This window comes from Drosophila ficusphila, unplaced genomic scaffold (genome assembly GCF_018152265.1).
Source record: "Drosophila ficusphila isolate 14025-0441.05 unplaced genomic scaffold, ASM1815226v1 contig_636, whole genome shotgun sequence".
NCBI classification, from domain to species: Eukaryota; Metazoa; Arthropoda; class Insecta; order Diptera; family Drosophilidae; genus Drosophila; species Drosophila ficusphila.
In genome coordinates, this window is record NW_025064569.1 from 2789773 (window position 1) to 2808768 (window position 18996).

At 36.5% G+C, this 18996-nt stretch overlaps 2 protein-coding genes and 1 long non-coding RNA gene across 5 annotated transcripts; 1 reads left to right on the plus strand and 2 right to left on the minus strand.

Moving 5' to 3' along the window:
• Positions 1-912, plus strand: LOC108086332. Its single transcript, XR_006245711.1, has 2 exons — positions 1-673; positions 736-912. It is a non-coding gene; the product is annotated as an uncharacterized LOC108086332 (long non-coding RNA).
• A 690-nt stretch (positions 913-1602) lies between these two features.
• On the minus strand, positions 1603-3188 carry LOC108100898 (splicing factor 45). The gene is made up of 3 exons (XM_017205012.2): positions 2913-3188; positions 1835-2858; positions 1603-1784 (listed from the first exon to the last, which is right to left on the minus strand). The coding sequence occupies exons 1-3, from the start codon at positions 3027-3029 to the stop codon at positions 1690-1692; spliced, it is 1236 nt and encodes a 411-aa protein (XP_017060501.1). The 5' UTR covers positions 3030-3188; the 3' UTR covers positions 1603-1689.
• Positions 3189-11467: 8279 nt separating this feature from the next.
• On the minus strand, positions 11468-18782 carry LOC108100860 (RNA polymerase I-specific transcription initiation factor RRN3). Of its 3 annotated transcripts, XM_017204943.2 has the most exons (7): positions 18691-18782; positions 18370-18601; positions 14784-15265; positions 13309-13797; positions 13067-13242; positions 11823-12072; positions 11468-11765 (listed from the first exon to the last, which is right to left on the minus strand). In XM_017204943.2, exons 2-7 carry the CDS (start codon positions 18577-18579, stop codon positions 11555-11557), a joined length of 1818 nt encoding a protein of 605 aa, XP_017060432.1. In that variant the 5' UTR covers positions 18580-18601; positions 18691-18782; the 3' UTR covers positions 11468-11554. The 3 variants fall into 3 exon arrangements, with proteins under 3 accessions (XP_017060432.1, XP_017060440.1, XP_017060450.1); XM_017204951.2 differs by lacking the exon at positions 18370-18601 and having other exon boundaries at positions 18645-18778; XM_017204961.2 differs by lacking the exon at positions 18370-18601 and having other exon boundaries at positions 18691-18769.
• Positions 18783-18996: the final 214 nt, after the last annotated feature.

Consider the following 18996-nt stretch of genomic DNA (forward strand, 5'->3'; position numbering starts at 1 on the left):
TGGTGGCAATTTTTGACCGATTTTCAGAAATCAAATTTTTGGCAACAGAAAATTACTGCACTCATCTGCACAGTTGTTCTCAGTCAACATACAAGCTGTACAGCGTGTTTAACAAAGGACAAATATAGTACTCCTCACGAAGAGTACAACCATACCTATACTGTACTCACTTGAAGTGAGTAGTTGCCATTTTAGCTTATTTTAAGCTAGATTTAGCATATTTTAAAATGAAATAGCTTGAAAAATACTTGAAATGCATATAGCTTAAAATCTGGCTTATTTCAAATTTAATTTAGCTAATTTTGGCTTAAAAAAATTGTATTATAATTTTTGGTAATTTTTATCGATAATTTGGACAAAAGCATATTTTGTTGTTGGTATTTTAATAATAATCGTTAGCAAGTCTCGGTCACACTGAAATTTTGCACATGTTTGATTTGCGATTGTTGTTGCGTCGTTTTAGAAACATGCCGAAAGTGACTTACAAACAGAATTTCCGCGATTCTTGGTTAAATTTCGAAGAATTGCCAAAGTGCCAACTGACTCCACAAAAGCGTACTGCTGCTTTTGTAAGGTGTCGATTGGGGCCAAGTTATTTGAGTATGAACATTGTTAAATCAAAAATGCGCAACAAAATGTCTTTAAAAAGCTTAAACGCAATTTTAAGAATAAGGTTTGTTTTTGAAATTTTAAATTATTTAAAAAATACAAAGTATTTTTGTTTTAATGTTATAGATATGGACTGCGACGTCATGGAAAATGTTGCCATGAGTACCAACTGCTAACAAAATACCTCGCTTTAATACAATCTTCGGCAAAATATAATGAATCTAATGAGGAAGTTGATAAAATTATTTCTTTAATTTAATAGTTATATAAATATCGTATTATTAAAAGTAAAAAAATCAACTATTTTAATGTTTTCCATGGTTAGCTTATTTTAAGCTTTTTTTTTTTAATTTTTAGCTTATTCTAGCTTATTTTTTTCTTCAATCTAGCTTTTTTTATCTCTCAAAATCTGGCAACACTGGTGAGTACACTAAAAATGTTGTGCTATCTTCTTCTGACCTATAGAGTATTCTGTACAGTAAAGAATGAGTGCAGTGTTTTTGAAAACAGATCTTTTTTGTACAGATCTGTTATGCCACAAATGAGTGCATTCATGCAGAAGTCTAATACATGATTTGATTTATTTAGCTTTCTAACGGATCTGGAATTTCGAATTAAATTTCATGAAAATTTAACGACTATATCTTCTAACTGTCATAGGAACAATCGATATAGAAAATTAATAGAAAACCCTTCTTAGCTTGGATGTTGTTTAGCCTTTATGCATTTTGTTTAACATTTGTGACTGGTAGGGTATTTAGGATTTGACTCGCCGAACTTAACAATAAATATAATATTTGTTTTGTTTTTTTTCTTAATAAAAAGCCATTTTTCACTTTTGTTGTCAAAACGTTTTAAAATGCATAAATAAAAATTGTAACTTGACTAAATATTAGGCTTTGTCCGCACCTTTCAAAAATAAACTACCCATGACGCCACAGATTACCGGCAAAGTGCTCAAAAAATGTGATTAGATGGTGCTCCGGGAGAAGATTTTGCATCTTTCAAAAATCACTATTACATATATTTCTTAGCATAATATATCAAAAAACGTATAATGCTGTTTCGTGTTTATAAACTCTAGTTTAAATTAAAATTTTTGAATTTATCATAGTTGTAAAACATCGCTCGTACTTGACGACCTCCAAAAAAGCGTCCATTCAAGTCCACCACAGCTGCGAAAGAAACGATTAGTTAATATTTACTAGAAAAATAAAAAGCAAACCTTTTATGGCGCTTTCGATTCGTCTGAATTCCACAAATATTTTAACAGCATCTTCTGGCACAGTCCCAAACGCTTCGTGGATAATGACGCTATTGACTTCACCATACTTAGTGTTGCACTCATCCTTCACCTCTGGCTCCAAGTCTACATCTACATCACCAGGTCCTACCATGTTTCGAAGCAGAACCACCTTGCTTGGCGATTTCATAATTTCGGTAATGGTGGGCTCAGAATCACCGCTGGCAACCAGCGTGCTTGGAATCTGGGGTGGTGGCATAACGTGGTTAGGGGTCAGACTCGTTGGAGATCCAATAAAAGTTGGCGGAAGAGTAGGTTGCTGCGTTACGACATCTTTCTCGTGAATAATTCGGCCGCCCCGCTTGGATGTTTTTTCCACTTGCAAGGCTATCGACATACCTTGCTCCGACTTTCCGAGGCCTTGACCATCCTTAAAGCCGTATTTAGCCATTATTTTGGCAGCCACCGAGCTTGCAGAATACGGTATGGTGACGTTGGAAGATCCGTCCGCACTTTCAATTGATATCTCCTGAAGTGAGAGAGGGGGAGCGATGGCTGCACCTCCTCCCTGCTTTGTCTCAGACCCAATAGGCGGCGGGCTTACCATTTCATCGTCGTTCTGTCGTTGACCGAACCCAATAAGTTTAATAGTTGGCGGTGAGATGTCAACATTGTGGATTTCTCGACGACCGGTCCGCCCTCGTTTCCTCTCCCTGTCACACTCTTTGCCGCGTTCTTCCCTATTGAATCCTCCCGTAGTTCCGGCAACACTAGCTCGAGACTTTTCAATCCCTTTAGCTTTCTCTTTAAGTTTTTCGTATTCATTCGGCCACTGCGGGTCGTACTCGTCCAAGAAGTCCCAGTCGTCTTTCATATTTTCCAAAACGGGCTCTAGAGCCTTACCTGTTATTATGGGCTTAGTTGTTGTCGCAGAGACTTGAGCAAAGGAAATAGTTTCAAGCTCTGTAGATCGCTTGGCTCTGAGATTCACCACCGGCGTCATGAGCTAAAGTAAATACATTTTTAAGTTGGGATTGGTGCAATTCATTAACCCGTTTACCGGTTTTTTTACGGCCTTTTTAATGGCCAGCTGGGTCTGCAACATTTTTATGCCAGAAGACCAGCCGTCAATCTGACTGGATCGCGGCTTGGTGTCTATATCGTCGTAGAGATTCATTTAACCGATTTTGAAAAAATTTAATTTGCGAACAGTGTACAATCTGAACTTAAGGTAGCACCATTATTCACAATTTTGACTTTCACGAAATAAGTTTAATACCGTCCTCAACAGCAGCACCAAATAGTTTATGAGAAGTATGTTGTGCGCAGCGCCCTACACAATTTGCGTCAAAATAGTGTCGTTGACTTTGTGTCGATTGGGGAACGGTGAAAAAAGGAACCCAGTGGCAAATTTTGTATTTTCTCGAGAATTAATCTAAGGCAAAATGGCATCACAAATTGTAAAATATGTAGCATGGGGACTGTCTTCAATTTTTTGATTTTCCCGCGACGTAGTAAAGTTTTAAAAATAACTGATACTACAAACTGTAAAAAAATAAAGCTAACGAAATATTAAGAGAAAAATGTTCAAAACAGCGGCTTTTCAAAAAAAAAAATCCTCCAATTTTATCGGGAAATTTTTAAAAATGTGTGTTTCTAAATCTTCTCCACTAATAAATGCGCTTATTGCACTTTCATTTGGGACTTAAAATATTTAAAATATGCATATGAAAAATTGGCTTCCCATACTAAAAACCATATCTTACCTCACAGGTCGTGTATCATAAGCGTGTAAGTGGTGGTGAAACCAGCCGATAGTGCTTTATCATACATCTGAAAAATTTCTTCATAAAATTATCGCGTTTTCGAGAAAATATTTGAACATTGGATAAAATTTTTCAAAAAATTTGCTTATAATCAAAATTGCAATTCCATCTTTTACTGAATGTCTACCAGAATGTCGTACATAAGTTTACCGGGCGACGGTAAACGCAGCTTATTGACGTGGCCGCTATGAAGTTCCATTTCAGTTAGCTTTATGTTTAGTTTAATTTAAAAACCAAGGAATAAAGAAAATACGTCCCTGGATGAATAACTCCAGCCGCCAGCCGTTAAGTCTTTAATAATTTCACATTGTCTGAGTCTCTAGGTAATCCCCCAACAGCGGAAAAAACGGCAGCTTAGAAACATAGTACGAGGTGTGTTCAAAAAGTATCGCGAATTTTGTGTTTTTTCAAAATTTATTTATTTATTCATGAATATCTATTTTTTCCCCTTTAAAGTAATCTCCATGAGATATTATGCACTTGTGCCAAAGGTTTTTCCAATCTTCGAAGCACTTCAAAAATAATTTTTTATATTTTGTTCAGCTCCTCCTTTGATGACGTCTTTATCTCGTCAAGCGTAGCGTAACGTCGTCCTTTCATGTGCCTCTTCAGTTTAGGAAACAAGAAAAAGTCACAGGGGGCCAGATTTGGGGAATACGGTGACTGCGGCATCATTAGTGTATTGTTTTTGGCCAAAAAGTCGCGCACAAGCAACGATGTGTGAGCAGGGGCGTTATCGTGGTGCAAAAGCCAATTTTTGTTCTTCCACTAGTCCGGGCGTTTCTGGCGGATTGCTTCGCGCAAATTGCGCATAACTTGCAGGTAATATTCCTTATTGACCGTTCTTCCCTGTGGCAAGAACTCATGATGCACCACGCCCCTGCAATCGCCAATGCAATGGCCAATACCATTTTCTTTACTTCATTAATTTTTTCGTCTGTTGTTAAAGTGCTCGGGCGTCCGGAACGCTCTTCGTCGTTCACATCTTCTCGGCCTTCTGAGAACATTTTGTACCAACGATACCCCTGCAATCGCCAATGCAATGGCCAATACCATTTTCTTTACTTCATTAGTTTTTTTCGTCTGTTGTTAAAGTGCTCGGGCGTCCGGCACGCTCTTCGTCGTTCACATCTTCTCGGCCTTCTGAGAACATTTTGTACCAACGATAAACGTTGCTTCGGTCCAAGGTAGCTTCTCCGTATGCCACAGTCAACATACGGAATGCATCCACGCACTTAATTTTATTTTTTCACGCAAAATTTGATACAGGTTCTTTGATCCATTTTTTTGAATAGGTAAAAATTGAAGACGATCCAAAACACGTGCAAGCAAAGCAGTTGTCAACAATTAAGTGAACATTTGAAATGGCCGAGCTTCTCGGCATAAGTGAAAGACATGAGTACCAACATAACGCCACAAAAAAAAATCACATTCCTCGTATATCAAGCTAAACCCGGTCCCAGCTGATTTTTTTTAAAAGTTATGGTCCCCCTAAAAAAATTTAGGGCCCCCTATAATGAGCATTGACGAAACTGGCAAACGACAAATGTTTTTGGTGTTGGACAAATACCACTCACCGAAGGCGCCTTCGAAGACTTTTGCATCAAAAACGCGGCCAACATTAAAAAAAAAATAATTGACGATGAGAGCAGATCGGTAAGTTCTGTTACATCTATGTTGATGACGTAATCATTTTCTCAGAGAATAAAAACTTCTATAACAGGCACGCAGACTGGGCTCTTACTCTGAGGGTATTCAAGGTTAGATTATTTCTAGGCCTGTCTGCCTATTAAATGTGCTGCATTAAAGATTTTGGAATTTTCGGGAATATTCAGATGAATTTCACTGAAGCGCATCAGCTGGGGTTTTAAAAACTTTTTTTCAAGCCCGAAAAAGATAACCTCCTTGCAGATGCCCATCAAGACTACAACTCAACGTTGTGAGAGAACAAGAGGCAGAATAGTGCGCGGCTACAATACACAGTAAACTATCGCTATTTCACTGCAATTATCTTTCACTCTACAGACGAGCCAGTAAACTGGTATCAAAACCACATAATTTCTGAGCAGGCAAGCGAATCTCTTTTAATCAGAGCTCTCAAATAACTGTCGACCGTTTCTCGTTGTCTGCAAATAAGTTTCTTTTCCTGACTCTTTACGAAAATACTCTATGTAGACTATGTATTGGTATGCATTCAGAAATATATTGAAATTTTTTAATAACTTGCAGCTTAAGTTTCCTCATATAAGTGCACTAGCGCAAGTTGTGCTGGCTACACATGCAGTGCAAGTTTCCGTCTCACGGGCATTCGTATCCTTACACTTTATATTAAAAAGAACGAAGAAGTTCGATTAGTGCAGAAAATCTGAACGCCTTACTAGGTATAGGGCTTAACATAGAATATTTAAAAAATGTTACAAAAAATATATATTGGCATTTCCACGGGTCGGGGACGCGTTTAATGCAAAAAAAAATTAAAAACAACATTTTCTGAAACTTTTTATTGCTTTTTGATAGCTTTTGTTATATGGAATATGGAATCGAAATGGAATTTGTTAACAAAAATATTTGAAAATTAATTTAAATTGTTCTATTAAACAAATTATATTATGTATTACATTTATTTTTCACAACAACGAAAGTAAATGTGAAGACCGTTTGCGTTGTATTTTTCGGTCAATCGGTCTTTTGCTGACTCTCAATGTGCCAACGTTTCTCGTTCTGCTCTTTACGCACTGCTTATTGAAAGAGCGACATACAAAGAGCACAACGAAAAGCGCTCAACAAAAAAACCTAAATGAGGACAGCAAGAGTCTCTTGCTTAGAGCGAGAGCGAGAGAGTATGAACTTTTTCGGTTGTGCTCGCACAAAGAGCTCAAGAAGAAAAACCGTCATCAGTTATTTGCGAGCACTACTCTTAATACAAAGATTAAATATATTTTTTTGGAAGCTGCGATGAAGGTGGTACCGGGAATACCGACGCTGAGGATTTAGAAAAAGTTCACTGAAGTTCAGTTAATAAATGCAAGCAATTGGTAAAAAGATATTAACAAAAAGGTAAAAACTACAAAATATAAAAACAAATCAATAAATTCTCTAATACATAAGATTTAAATTTTTTCCCTATGACCAGGTGTTGAAATAAATATATTTACAGAAACCCACTATTCCCACCGGCTCCGCTTACCGGAATTGTACCACTTTGCAAGGAATATCATTCGATTCTTAAGGGGTTATATACCTTTTTTATTTTCAAAAAAAACGATCATTTTTGTATTGCTTTATCTTAAGAACAACTCCTTGAGAACATTTTCCCAAATTTTCATAGAGATTCGAGCAGTAGAAAAAGAGTTACAGCGCTCCTAACAGCGCGCCTCGTAGCGGCCCGCAACTGAACTTGAAACTTTAAACGCGAATATCTCGAAATGGTGTTTCTTGAAAAATGACTTTGCGGTGATAAGGATTGGCGGAAAACTACTGAACCGATTTACTTTAAATTTTTTTTTCAAATGTTCGTAATGAAATTATCTTGTGCTTGAACGATCGACTTTTCAAGCACAAACTTTTTTTACGCCGAAATGAATTTTTTAGTGAAATTTCTAGAGACCAAAAAGTTCATTTTTAGCATAAAACGTTCCCGTATGCATAAAAAAAAATTTTAAAACCGATCGTTCAAGCACAAGGAATTACACTAAACTAATGAAATTTTTTTACTTTTATGGTTTCGGTTGACCCGTTCGACCTGGGGAATTATCACCGCAAGGCTCTTCAAAGAAAAGGCCTCTAAGGGAAACAGCCACCCCTTAAAAACTATTTAATATTTTTCCACGAAATTTTGCACAAACATTGTTAATAAAGTGTACTATCAAAAAATTAAAACACCCGTGTAATTAAAAATTGGCTACATACCTAAAAAAAATCCGAACTTTCCTCTTTTTCTTCGACAAAGAAGGTATATAATCCCTTAATTAGTTAACCCATTTTCAAATATATATGTTAATTGTAACGCTTATGTCTGCCGACGCTAAGATCGTATAGCGACTTCACCAACCGCCAACATCAGGGTGGAGGAACCGTAAAATGACAAAAAGGAAAAGGGAAATGAGAGCAATACGGCCAAATCCCATCCGATTCTGGGGCATTATCTCACCTTGAGAAAGCCATGGGTGGTGTTACCGCTAAAAGGATGGCGTCTGGTGACACAGTCTTACCAAGTGGGTCAGAGCAGTCAGTCCGTTCGTTGTCAAGCGACGATAAAAGTACCTACAAAGATTTTTAGGGCAACCTTTGCTACGGGCAATGAGCGAGGCTCGCTAACAAACAAGCTCAAACCCAGAAGTTAGTCCTAAACGCTAAGCACGGGCGAAAAGCCAGGCGTCGGGGATTGCGTTTTCTGTTTTCCGCCAGGCCTACATTGTCGCGTCAAAAGCCTAACCAAAAAAAAAAACCGGGTGATTACGCCACAGAAGAGGAAGAAGATTTACACTCTTTTATACATACTTCTCGGTCTTGTTGACCTTCGGGACTAATTCTATACTATTTCGACAGGTATACAGTAGCAATTTATAAAAAAAAAAAAATTTCCACTTTTTCAAAATTTTTTAGAGGAACCTGGCCTTAACAATAGTAACAAATTTCGGCTCCCCGGACCCGCACACCCCCTCGTCCACGTTACTATGGACACAATAATAACCCCACCGCTAATCACCAGTACGATCGAAAACCAAAAGATTAATGAATCCTTTACAAAAATTGTAGAGGCCCTATGCTCCCGGGTGAAGGAGTGAAGAAGGTAAAATTTTCTTTTTTATCATATACCTGCCATAGGAAAGTTCGAAAAATCTATATAGACTTAACGGAAATTAACGGAAAAAATTATAACATCGTTGTTTTTCATCAGAAAAGCTAATATTTTTAAGTATATCATATAGCTGTCTCATAATATAATATAAACTTCAAAGAAAAATCGGCATAGCTTCGATGCTGTTTAGCATTATGTATTTGGCTCGACATATTTGATGACAGCAAGGGTATATCAGCTTCACTTTGACGGAGCTAGCTTCCTTTCTTGGTTTTGATCATATTTTTTATTCCTTTATATTTCTACCTGGGACCATAGAGCCTTGATTAGATTTCTCCATCCTACACTATTTCCTGCTGTCTGTTTCGCTGTGCCCCATGTGATGATGTATTGGGACAGCTCTTGAAGGACCTACCCGTCTGCTTCACTGTGGGTTCCACTCTAATCCCTGGGGTATGTTGGAGATTCGGTTTGGCCAGAAAAACCGGCATATTCTTTTGAGATTATTTTCTCGCTTCCATACTACAGTCGAGTCCCGATAATTCGAAATGGCAAGGGGATCACTTTTTTTACGAATTAGACGGGAATTCGATTTATCGAGATTTCTATTTAACGGGGCTCAAAAATGAAAAAGTCGAATAAACGGGGTTTTTACATTCACATCATGTTAACATATCGACGCATTTCCGCGAATGTATCGTATGTTGAAAAATCAAATTTTACAGGAGAAGCTTTTTCTTTATTTTTGTATTTCGGTATTTTTGTGCGATTGCAGTATTTCCATGCAAATGAAAAACAATTTGTATGGACATACGATAATTTCGCGCGCACATTGTAACATACGATAAAATTGAAACTTTTAACATTCAGTTATAATATTTCAGAGGGTAGTGAGCCATTAGGTGCCTAACAATTTTGTATTAAAATCTCAATTTCGAAAAAAAGCGGCATACGATACTTTTGCGGAAATGCGTCGTTATGTATTTAACTTTATTAAAATTAAACAAACATTATAAGTATGTACATTCATTTGTACGTTTTTCAAATTAAAGGAAAATTAAACAATAACATAAAATTATAACAGCGAGAGAAACACAAAATTCATAATGCATAGCGACAGAAAGGCGGCATAGCTGTCTACAAAATCTAACGGTGCTTTAACTACAAAAAATTTCGCATCGCATTACGATTTATAAGAGGTTACGAAACAAAATTACGATTTATAAGAGGTTCAATGTTCTTTGCGTTGCGTCAAATACTACGAATTAACGAGGGGACCAAAATGTATGGAATTTTTACGAATTAACGAGTTTTTTTCAAGGGGACAGAATTTTTTACGAATTATCGCGATTTTCGATTTAGCGGGGTACGAATTATCGGGATTCGACTGTACTATTTTACTTATTTGCCGGCTTCTCCATATGCGGTAGAGTCTCCCGAAGGCAAGCCTGGCTTTGGCTACTCGTCACAACTTCTAACACGATACCGTTGTTGAAGGTTACGGTGCCAAGGTATGGGAAACTAACTCTCAAAAACTCCCAGTGATTGAGGTGAATCGCTTTTGTCTTGGCAGTGTTAATTTGTAGACCCACTCGGCTGGCTAGGTTCACAAGGTCATCAACTTTGGATTGTATATCGCTCAGTCTGTGAGAGATTAGGAAAATGTCGTCTGCTTAGTCCAAGTCTTCAAGGTGTCTGGTGAAGCTCCATTAGATTCCACGCTTGTGTTTGCACACTTCTCTCATGACCTCGTCCACCACAATGTTGAAAAACAGTGGGGATAGTGGGCATTCTTGCTTGACTCCTGTGTTTTTCTTGAAAAGGTGCACTTGTCTTCCCGTTGTGCAGTACCGTCAGGTTGGCGTCATCGTACAACACCTTTATAAGAGGTGATGACTTTGTGCGGTACTCCTTTCCTAGCAAACGCTCCCCATATCGTTGCCCTATTTATTGAATCGAACGCCTTCTTGGAATCCATGAACAGGAGGTACAGTGGGGCTTTCCATTCCACAACTTGTTTAGTTATGATGCGTAGGGTGTTGGCTTGGTCGTCTTTGATGTCGACATTTGCTTCTTCGGTTTGGGGCCTAGCATTGCACGATTGTTATAGGTTTTGCCCTGCATCTAAACGTGGCCTTAATGAATCTGTCTGAAATCTGTCTTTCATTCTTCTGGCTACGAAAAGTCGAAGTCTAAGTCTAATCGAACATTATGCTGATTTGTGTATTTACGGTGCATACTGTAAATTGCTTAATCTAAATCCATATCTTCAAATTTTAGACAAACAAAATCATGCAGGATTATTTGGGAGGGGGTAAGGTCTAAAAATTTGTTTTGTATTTTTTTTTTTCTAAAAAAATAATATGTTAAGAACAATGTGAAAAAATCTGAGTCAATCGGAGTCTAACGTACGGAGATAGAGCGTTTTAACAGACCGAATTTTGACGTGTTTTGACGTATAAAAAAACTTAAAGTCGATTATCCCGAAGATTATTTTTTAAATCGTTGAACATCAGAACTCAATATTAACTGAACCCATCGTTTTCAACACAAATTCTTGACATAAATCAACAGGTAATCAGGAAGTTTTTTTTTTTTAATTTTTTTCTATTTTTTTAATAAATTAAATTAAATTAAATGAATAATAAATTAATTAATTAATAAATTAACATCGATTTTTTTGAGCTTAAATCGCAGTTTTCACTATCAAGTGCTTCAAAAAATAAACAAAAAAACAAGAAAAAGAAAAACCTTTTTCTAATTAAATCGAGAAATACATTACCTTTGAAATGCATTTTAATATTTTTGTTTCGGTTGATCCGGTAACGAGTTCTGATGTTCATCGCAAAACAACTTTTATTCAAGGCGCTTCTGGAGGTAAACCGTCACAATATTAATAAATACAATATTTTTCATTCAACATTTTTTCTAGCACTATTTAAAAAATATTGATATATCCTAGAAAAACAATGAAAAGAAAAAATTCGCTCAATTTATAGAAAAGCATTATATTTATTTAAATATAAAAAAAAACTCCGCAAAATAAATAACAAAGAATTTAGTACTAAGTCTGGGCTAAGATGCAAACTGAAAATGTTTTTCTAACTCTTGGCTTCTGGACAGTTCTTTTTGACGTTTGTCCGCTATAATAAATTCATCTTCTTCGACCATCTCAGAGTCACCACGTTTTCGTGAAGGAAGACCCTCCGCAGATTCGTTCATACAGTCATCGTCGGCGTCACTGCCATTATAAGCCATGTAGATGTTCTCAATATATTTATTCGATCTGAAATTTGATAGGGTTTAAAAAACGACTCAAAAAAATAAAATCAAAAATACTCACAACTTTAGCAAATAAGGCTCAAAAGGAAAAAAAGTTTCGAGCGTCTCCTCGGGCATACTTTTTTCATGGCCGTACACCGTGGCTAGTTTCCGACGAGCGTTGCGCTCCAAAACAGTGTGACAGTAGGCCAGCTGGTAAGTTCTTGTTACACCAGCAAAGGCTGTAGCCACTGGTGCTAGACAATATCGCAAAGGATTTAAATGACACATAGCGAGACGGGAAAGTTGAAGAGACTGTAAGAAAAGCAAGTCTGTAGGAAAAAAATAAAAATGAAATATTAAAATCTCTAGTAAAGGTCACAAAAAAAGTCAGCTAGCTCAGTTACATGCAGAGACTTAAAAAAGCTAGTTTTAGCATACCTTAAGGTCGTTTTAAAAGACTCTTTTTCAACATGCGTATAATGAAACCTAGCTCCTCAGTAAAAAATTAGAGGAAACACCCTGTTACTCAGAAAATCTATTTTACTGAGCGCTAAAACATATATATTGGGTCTAGGTAAAGACAGAACAGCGGCTTAAAACGAAAATAGGTATATCATAGCGGCTGCGTACGCGCAAAAACGTGCCAACAGTGCTTCCCAAAATGCAAAAGCTTAATCTTAACAGGACCCGATTGATAACACTGTGCGACAAAATTTAACAAAATCTTTGTTTAAGTTACTTTTTTGATTGTTTTCGGTTAAGGTGCATAAATTATGCACAAAAATATCTATGCCACCTTTTAAGTGATACGATTTCTTTTTTCATGGTAAAAAAATTCTAGCTGCGCTTTTGATTCCATTACTGAGAGCAAGAGTGCGAGAGTATAGAGCTGGGAGAAAAAAATTTTACAGCATTGTGATAAAAGCCTAACGGTATATTTGCTTAATACATTTTAATTAATAGATATTAGACTCTCCCGCAGCAATACGGTTTGACAAAAAAATTTAAACATAAAAAATGAAATTCGAAAAAAAAATGTAATATGCGCACTAAACTTATAGAAAAACCATACTGGTATTTTTTAGATAATAAAGAGAGTTCTATCGCCTACCGGCCATTTTAAAACAAATATACGAAAAAAAAACTATCTTACAAGTCACTTCTTCACTCCCATTTTTTTTTGTTGAAATTAGCTAACTGTGTAATAGAATAGTCAAAGCACTCGACTAAGAAGCTCTTTCTTGTTTAAATTCATTTAATAACAAACGCATCACTACCCTCGTATAGCTTTGATGACTACCCTAAAACATTTTTTTAGCATACCCGTTGAAGTAGCAGTCAAATCTGTTGCACGAAACGCAATCAAATAAAATACGGCCTGGCATACTGAGTAGAAAACCAAGTTTGCCTTCATCGAGCCAGACTGGCTATTCGCATCCGAGTCGTCTATATAGGTATGAGCCCAATTACTCATCTCTTTCAAGTAAAAGATAACAGTGCTAGAATTAAAAAAAGAAATTAAAATTAGTGCAACATTTCTATCTAAAATTTGTCACACTTCTTACCATAGTGGCAAAAATTTGGCTCGAGCCAAATAGCTAGCCATGTAACCTACTGCAGCGTGGCGAATAATCGGCGAAATATTGGGATTTTTAACTTTTTGCCAGAGAGAATTAAGAAAGGCCTCAGCATACGCCGAACGAATACTAGTGACATAAAATATCAAGAATTGCACATGATGGGTGTTGTGGCTGGGCAACAGAACCTCATCGAATATATACATTAAACTCTTAAACAGGCGGTTGGCCATCCAACGCTGTTGGTCGCTGCTTTGTTGATTAATGCTACATTTGTCTTCCAAGAACTTATAAAGCATTAGAAGGCATACATCTAAAGTTTTGCCGACAGGATGGTCCACCGTTTTTTCATTGTTCGCTAATGTAGCAGCGTTTGTATCATCTATTTGGAACATGCTGTCTGCATCCATTTCCCCATCATCTTCTGTTTCCACAAAAATTTCATCTCGCGGGGCATTTACATCTAATATTAAAAGCCTGAAAAGGATAAAAAGATTTCAGGATAATTAAATTAGAATATATTCGGATAAAACGGATTTTCAATTATATTTTTTGTTGCAAGCAAAAAATGTAATATTATCTCATATCTGCAAAAAACTCACTATAAAAATTGATATTAACATATTTTTACTTATTTTATCTAGCAGTAACTCATGTTAGTGTACTAAACGAGTTGCCTCAACACAAGGCTATACTTTCAAGAAATTTGTTACATGCATCTGTCGAATTTTTTCATCAATTTTCTTATTTCTATGCCAAGTATATCTGTTACATCTGTTATCTACCTTAAAAGGCTAAAGGCATAAATCTTAAACAAAATCGAATCTATGTCGATTTTTCTATTAAGTTTCTGTATTTTCGACGACTGTTCATATGACAGCTATATGATAAAGTCGTCCGATTTTAATGAAATTTAATTCGAAATTCGAGAGTCATTAGAAAATTCTATATTCTTAAAATTATAATTACCTGACGAAAAACAACGATGTTATCTTTTTTCCGTTAATTGTATAAAGATCTTTCAATAGTTGTCAGCTTTTTATGAAATCTTTCAATTTCAAGGGCATTTAAAAAACGAAGTGTTCTAAAAATCTTGCTCGTGGGATAAAAACAACGTGGGAACAAAACAATTTTTCTCTCTCCCCTACGACAGCTATATGATATAGTTGTCCGATTTTTATGCAATTTAATTTGAAATTCGATAGTACTTAAAAAACATCATCTGGAAGAAATCAAGTCGTCTGTACGACTATTCTTCTGTCTGTTTCTATGTAAACTAGTCTCTCAGTTTTAAAGTTATCTTGCTGAAACTTTACCAAAAGTTTTGTAGTAATTTATAAAAACAAATGAAGACTCAGAGCGTAGAGGTTGAGTACTTCCGCTTTTAGGGACGAGATGTCTCCTTTAATAATAATATTATACAATCTGAAAGGGTATAACAAGTTTAATACTAAAATACTTACTTTTGCAGTACCAGCTGCAAAGTCAATTCTTCAAATATCGGCTTGTACTCGATTAGCCAAAGCAAATTAAACAGATACCCCGCCGTAACATGAGGTTGTTTTTTGAAATAAGGAAATTTGGCAGATATGGCATCATTGACTACATCAAAAGCCATCGGCACGGCAGTTAAAATGCGGTTCAATACGCTATGAATAGGTTTCAACTGATATCGAGTATGTTCCTGGGGACAGCCATTCACCCAGTCTTGTGCGTCCGTGTCGTCAGGAATCCAGTGGACAATTAATTTAGACACTCCAATGGGTAAATATCTATTATGAACCACCATAATGTCAACGCAAAATTCAGTATAAGCTTCCATAATCTCAGAATTGCGTCTATTCCAGCTAAGTGACAGCAGAGACTCAACCAGGTTTACAAAATCAGGAGTTAAATTGTGAATATTTCTTTTAGCATCTTGAATGATTGTCAAAACTTCGTCATCCTTGAAAAATAAAGAAAGCATTTAAGTAGAAAAATTAACAACAATAAAGGAAGCTAGCTTCAGCAGGATAACGCCAAGCAGGATACCCTTAAGGTCATAATTGGTTAAAACGGAAAATTTACGTTTTACATATATGGATCATTACAAAAATAATACGTCAGCTATACACTGTTTAATACTACCACCTGCCGTAAAAGAAAGAAAATTAAATTTTCATACCTAATATTTTAAGAACAAGTATAATCTGTGGTGTTTCATTTTTTTCAATGTATTTGGGGATAGCAAGATCTAGCAAGCATTTCAATATAAAATATTAATAGGGCCGAGAATTCAGAATTTCGAAATCCAAAAATAATAAAAATTAGTAAGAATTTTTGGCCTTAATTACAAATAGTTAGGTCGAAGTTTATGGCAAAAAAAATATTTTTAACAAGAAAAGAAGCAAGCTTCGGGAAGCCGACTTGCAGTCTTGAAATATGTCGAACAAAATACATAAAGGCTAAACAACATCGAATCTATGTAACACGACTTTTCTATTTATTTTCCATATTTTAGACGATTTTTTTATGACAGACAGAAATTTAATTCAAAATTCAAAAGTCGTAAAAAAGTCTAAATTCCAAAAACCATGATTGTCTGATGAAAAACAACGATGTTATCATTTTATCTATATAGATTTTTCGATCTTTCCTATGGCCGCTATATGAAATAGTTGTCCGATTTTTATGAAATTTTTTCTCTGTTTAAGGGTAGTTATAAAAGTCGATGTTGTAAAAATCGTGGTCGTGAAATTAAAAGCAATGACGATATAATTTGTTTGCCATTATTTATATACAGAAGAATCCTGTTATAACGACTCCGCTTATAGTGTCCGACCGGGTATTGTGATGAAAACTCGATGGCTTGATTGGTCCCCAGACAGACTTATACACTTAAATCCTTCTGCTTAGTGCGTCTTCCGGGTATAACGACGAAAAATCGTCGGTCCCTTGAAAGTTGCTATAAGCGGATTCTACTGTATATAAATAAAAACGAAAGAACTATAGGGACTTCTGTGATGCAATCAGCACAGCCCATGAAGGGGCAGGATTGCACAAGGCTAGGGCTAAAGCTGCACCTGAAAGTAACCTAGCCCTGAGGAAATGTAATAACAACTACATTTCCGACGACAGGGATAAACTAGCTTTACTCTTTGATTCACACTTCCCTGGGAGTTCACCCCTGGAGGAAGAAACGTCCACCCCAATGGAAGCAATATCCACTCCGAGACGCCTCAGACCAAGCGTAGAAGACTGGGCAATTGCCAAGTCTCTAGTCTCTCCGGAGAGACTTAAATGGGCAATTGGGACCTTTCAACCATTTAAGTCACCTGGTCTGGATGGTATCTCTCCATCATTCCTGCAGCAGGGACTGGATTTTCTCCTAACCCGCTTAAGGGTACTGATGCTGAGCAGCCTAGCAATTGGACACATCCCAAATGCGTGGCGTAGAGCTAGGGTGGTCTTCATCCCCAAAGCAGGGAAGAAAGACATCACCAACCCCATGTCCTTCAGACCTATCAGCTTAACTTCGTTTTGTCTAAAGCATTGGAAAAGCTGGTAAACTACCATATTAGGAGCACAGTTCTAAAGGACTGTCCGCTGCAATCCACGCAGCACGCATACAGGGCAGGTTCTCACCTTGTGGGGCAGAAAAATGGCACTTTTTAAAAAAAAAAGTTTTGAGAAAACTGTTAAAGATAATCCAGGGACTGGATTTTCTCCTAACCCGCTTAAGGGTACTGATGCTGAGCAGCCTAGCAATTGGACACATCCCAAATGCGTGGCGTAGAGCTAGGGTGGTCTTCATCCCCAAAGCAGGGAAGAAAGACATCACCAACCCCATGTCCTTCAGACCTATCAGCTTAACTTCGTTTTGTCTAAAGCATTGGAAAAGCTGGTAAACTACCATATTAGGAGCACAGTTCTAAAGGACTGTCCGCTGCAATCCACGCAGCACGCATACAGGGCAGGTTCTCACCTTGTGGGGCAGAAAAATGGCACTTTTAAAAAAAAAAAGTTTTGAGAAAACTGTTAAAGATAAAAATCTGAAATTTGTAACTTTATTTGAAAACATATTTATTTTGCGAAAAAAATTTAAAAATTGAAAAATCAAAAAAGGAGCGGGAGGGGGCGTTCCTCAGTTGCAACATTTCCGCAAAAAGGTGTCCCGCTTACGGAAGTGATTCAGCCAAAACGGGTAATCGGAAACACAAAAACCGAAAAGATTCTTAAAGTGTACAGTACTGTGCATAAAATAAACTAGGATCAGAAAAAAATTTAAAGTTACAAAAGTTATTAGTTTTTGAAGAAAAAATTACGATTTTCGCGTTTTTTTCCCAGTAATTATTTTCTCAAGTAAACAGTTTTCAATATTTTTAGAGAATCCTAGTTCATAAGTTAAAGGAAACAATTAGGAACATTTAAAAAAAATTTGATGACGATTGCAAACATAGTGCGCGCTGGGATAAAGATCCCATGCTTCGGCACAGCGCATGTTACAATTTACACAGGTATAATTGGGGTTTTGTTAAAATTTGTCCAATTTTTAATAATTAGCGGTTTAATTTTTAACAGAATGTAATCAAATGTGCTGATTTTCATTCTGGTGTACTCCAAAATTTTTTTTCATCTTTACGCAGCTCATTAAATAAATGATGAAATTCGCCGAACGCTTTTCTACCCAAATTAACTTTCCTCCAACAGCAGCTCATCATCTGATGAGAAATCCATTGCGAATAACATCACAAAATCGCAACAAATTCGTCTTCCACTATGAAACCTTTTAGCTTGCTAGCAACGCAAACAATTCGTCTTCAGCTTCATTTAAATCTTCGCCTCAGCGCGCACTATGTTTGCAGCCTAAGGTCCGAAAACGTGGTTCCGAGATAAACGCGTTCAAAGTTTTGGCTTCCAATAGCCGGTGCGCGACATGTGCTCCATGTAAGGGCCTGTAACTTTTGTAATATTTCAAATTTGGATCTGAAATTTTTTGAGAACATTTTCGGAACATATATCTATACGATAAATAAACTTATATTATTATATTGTGCCAAAAAAACATACGTTTAGCTCAGCTTCCTGAATAAAAAAGGTAAACTCCTTCACGAAATGAAAATTTCCTTCTTCTACGGCCACTCGCACTGATTCAGCAAGACCCTTTTCTTTAGGAGTGGAAAATCGAACTTTGTTTGCCGCCACTGCTTTGGCTTTCGCCGCAGCGGAAAATGTTTTTAAAATAGATGTCACACCCGACTTGTTGGTATATGCGGACATGTTGTCATCAACAAAAAGACAGCTAGTGAAATATGTTAAAAGTTGTAAGTTTTGAAAACATTTACATAGGAGACTAAGCAATTTGAAAAGCGTTTTTATTTAACTTATTACTCGGAATTAAAAATCTTTCATTAGATTCCCTATAGCTTCAGTCCACAATATGATTATAAGAACATATGGCCACGGCTGAAACGACCAGAAACGATAACACGATAACATATGGATGTTTCATAGACATTAAAAAATATCGATTAAAACTTGTTTTGGCCTTATATTAACGGCACTTGCATCAAATCTGCTTTATAGCCTAATCACACTACATCGAGTCAAGTATAAAGTGAGCCCTTAACATTATTTCTCAAGGCTTACATGACGTCTCTCATTTTATATTTGAATTTTTTTTTTTACACACTTGGT

Bases quoted from the DNA above. Each gene is read 5' to 3' on its own strand.
- LOC108100898 (XM_017205012.2), bottom strand. From the start codon at position 3,029: ATGAATCTCTACGACGATATAGACACCAAGCCGCGATCCAGTCAGATT. The intron at 2,859-2,912 runs GTAAACGGGTTA...TATTTACTTTAG, and splicing joins AAAAGGCCGTAAAAAAACCG to CTCATGACGCCGGTGGTGAA. The intron at 1,785-1,834 runs GTTTGCTTTTTA...TTTCTTTCGCAG, and splicing joins AATCGAAAGCGCCATAAAAG to CTGTGGTGGACTTGAATGGA.
- LOC108100860 (XM_017204943.2), bottom strand. From the start codon at position 18,579: ATGTCCGCATATACCAACAAGTCGGGTGTGACATCTATTTTAAAAACA. The intron at 15,266-18,369 runs GTATGTTTTTTT...TTATTTTTCAAG, and splicing joins TTCAGGAAGCTGAGCTAAAC to GATGACGAAGTTTTGACAAT. The intron at 13,798-14,783 runs GTAAGTATTTTA...TATCCTTTTCAG, and splicing joins TTGCAGCTGGTACTGCAAAA to GCTTTTAATATTAGATGTAA.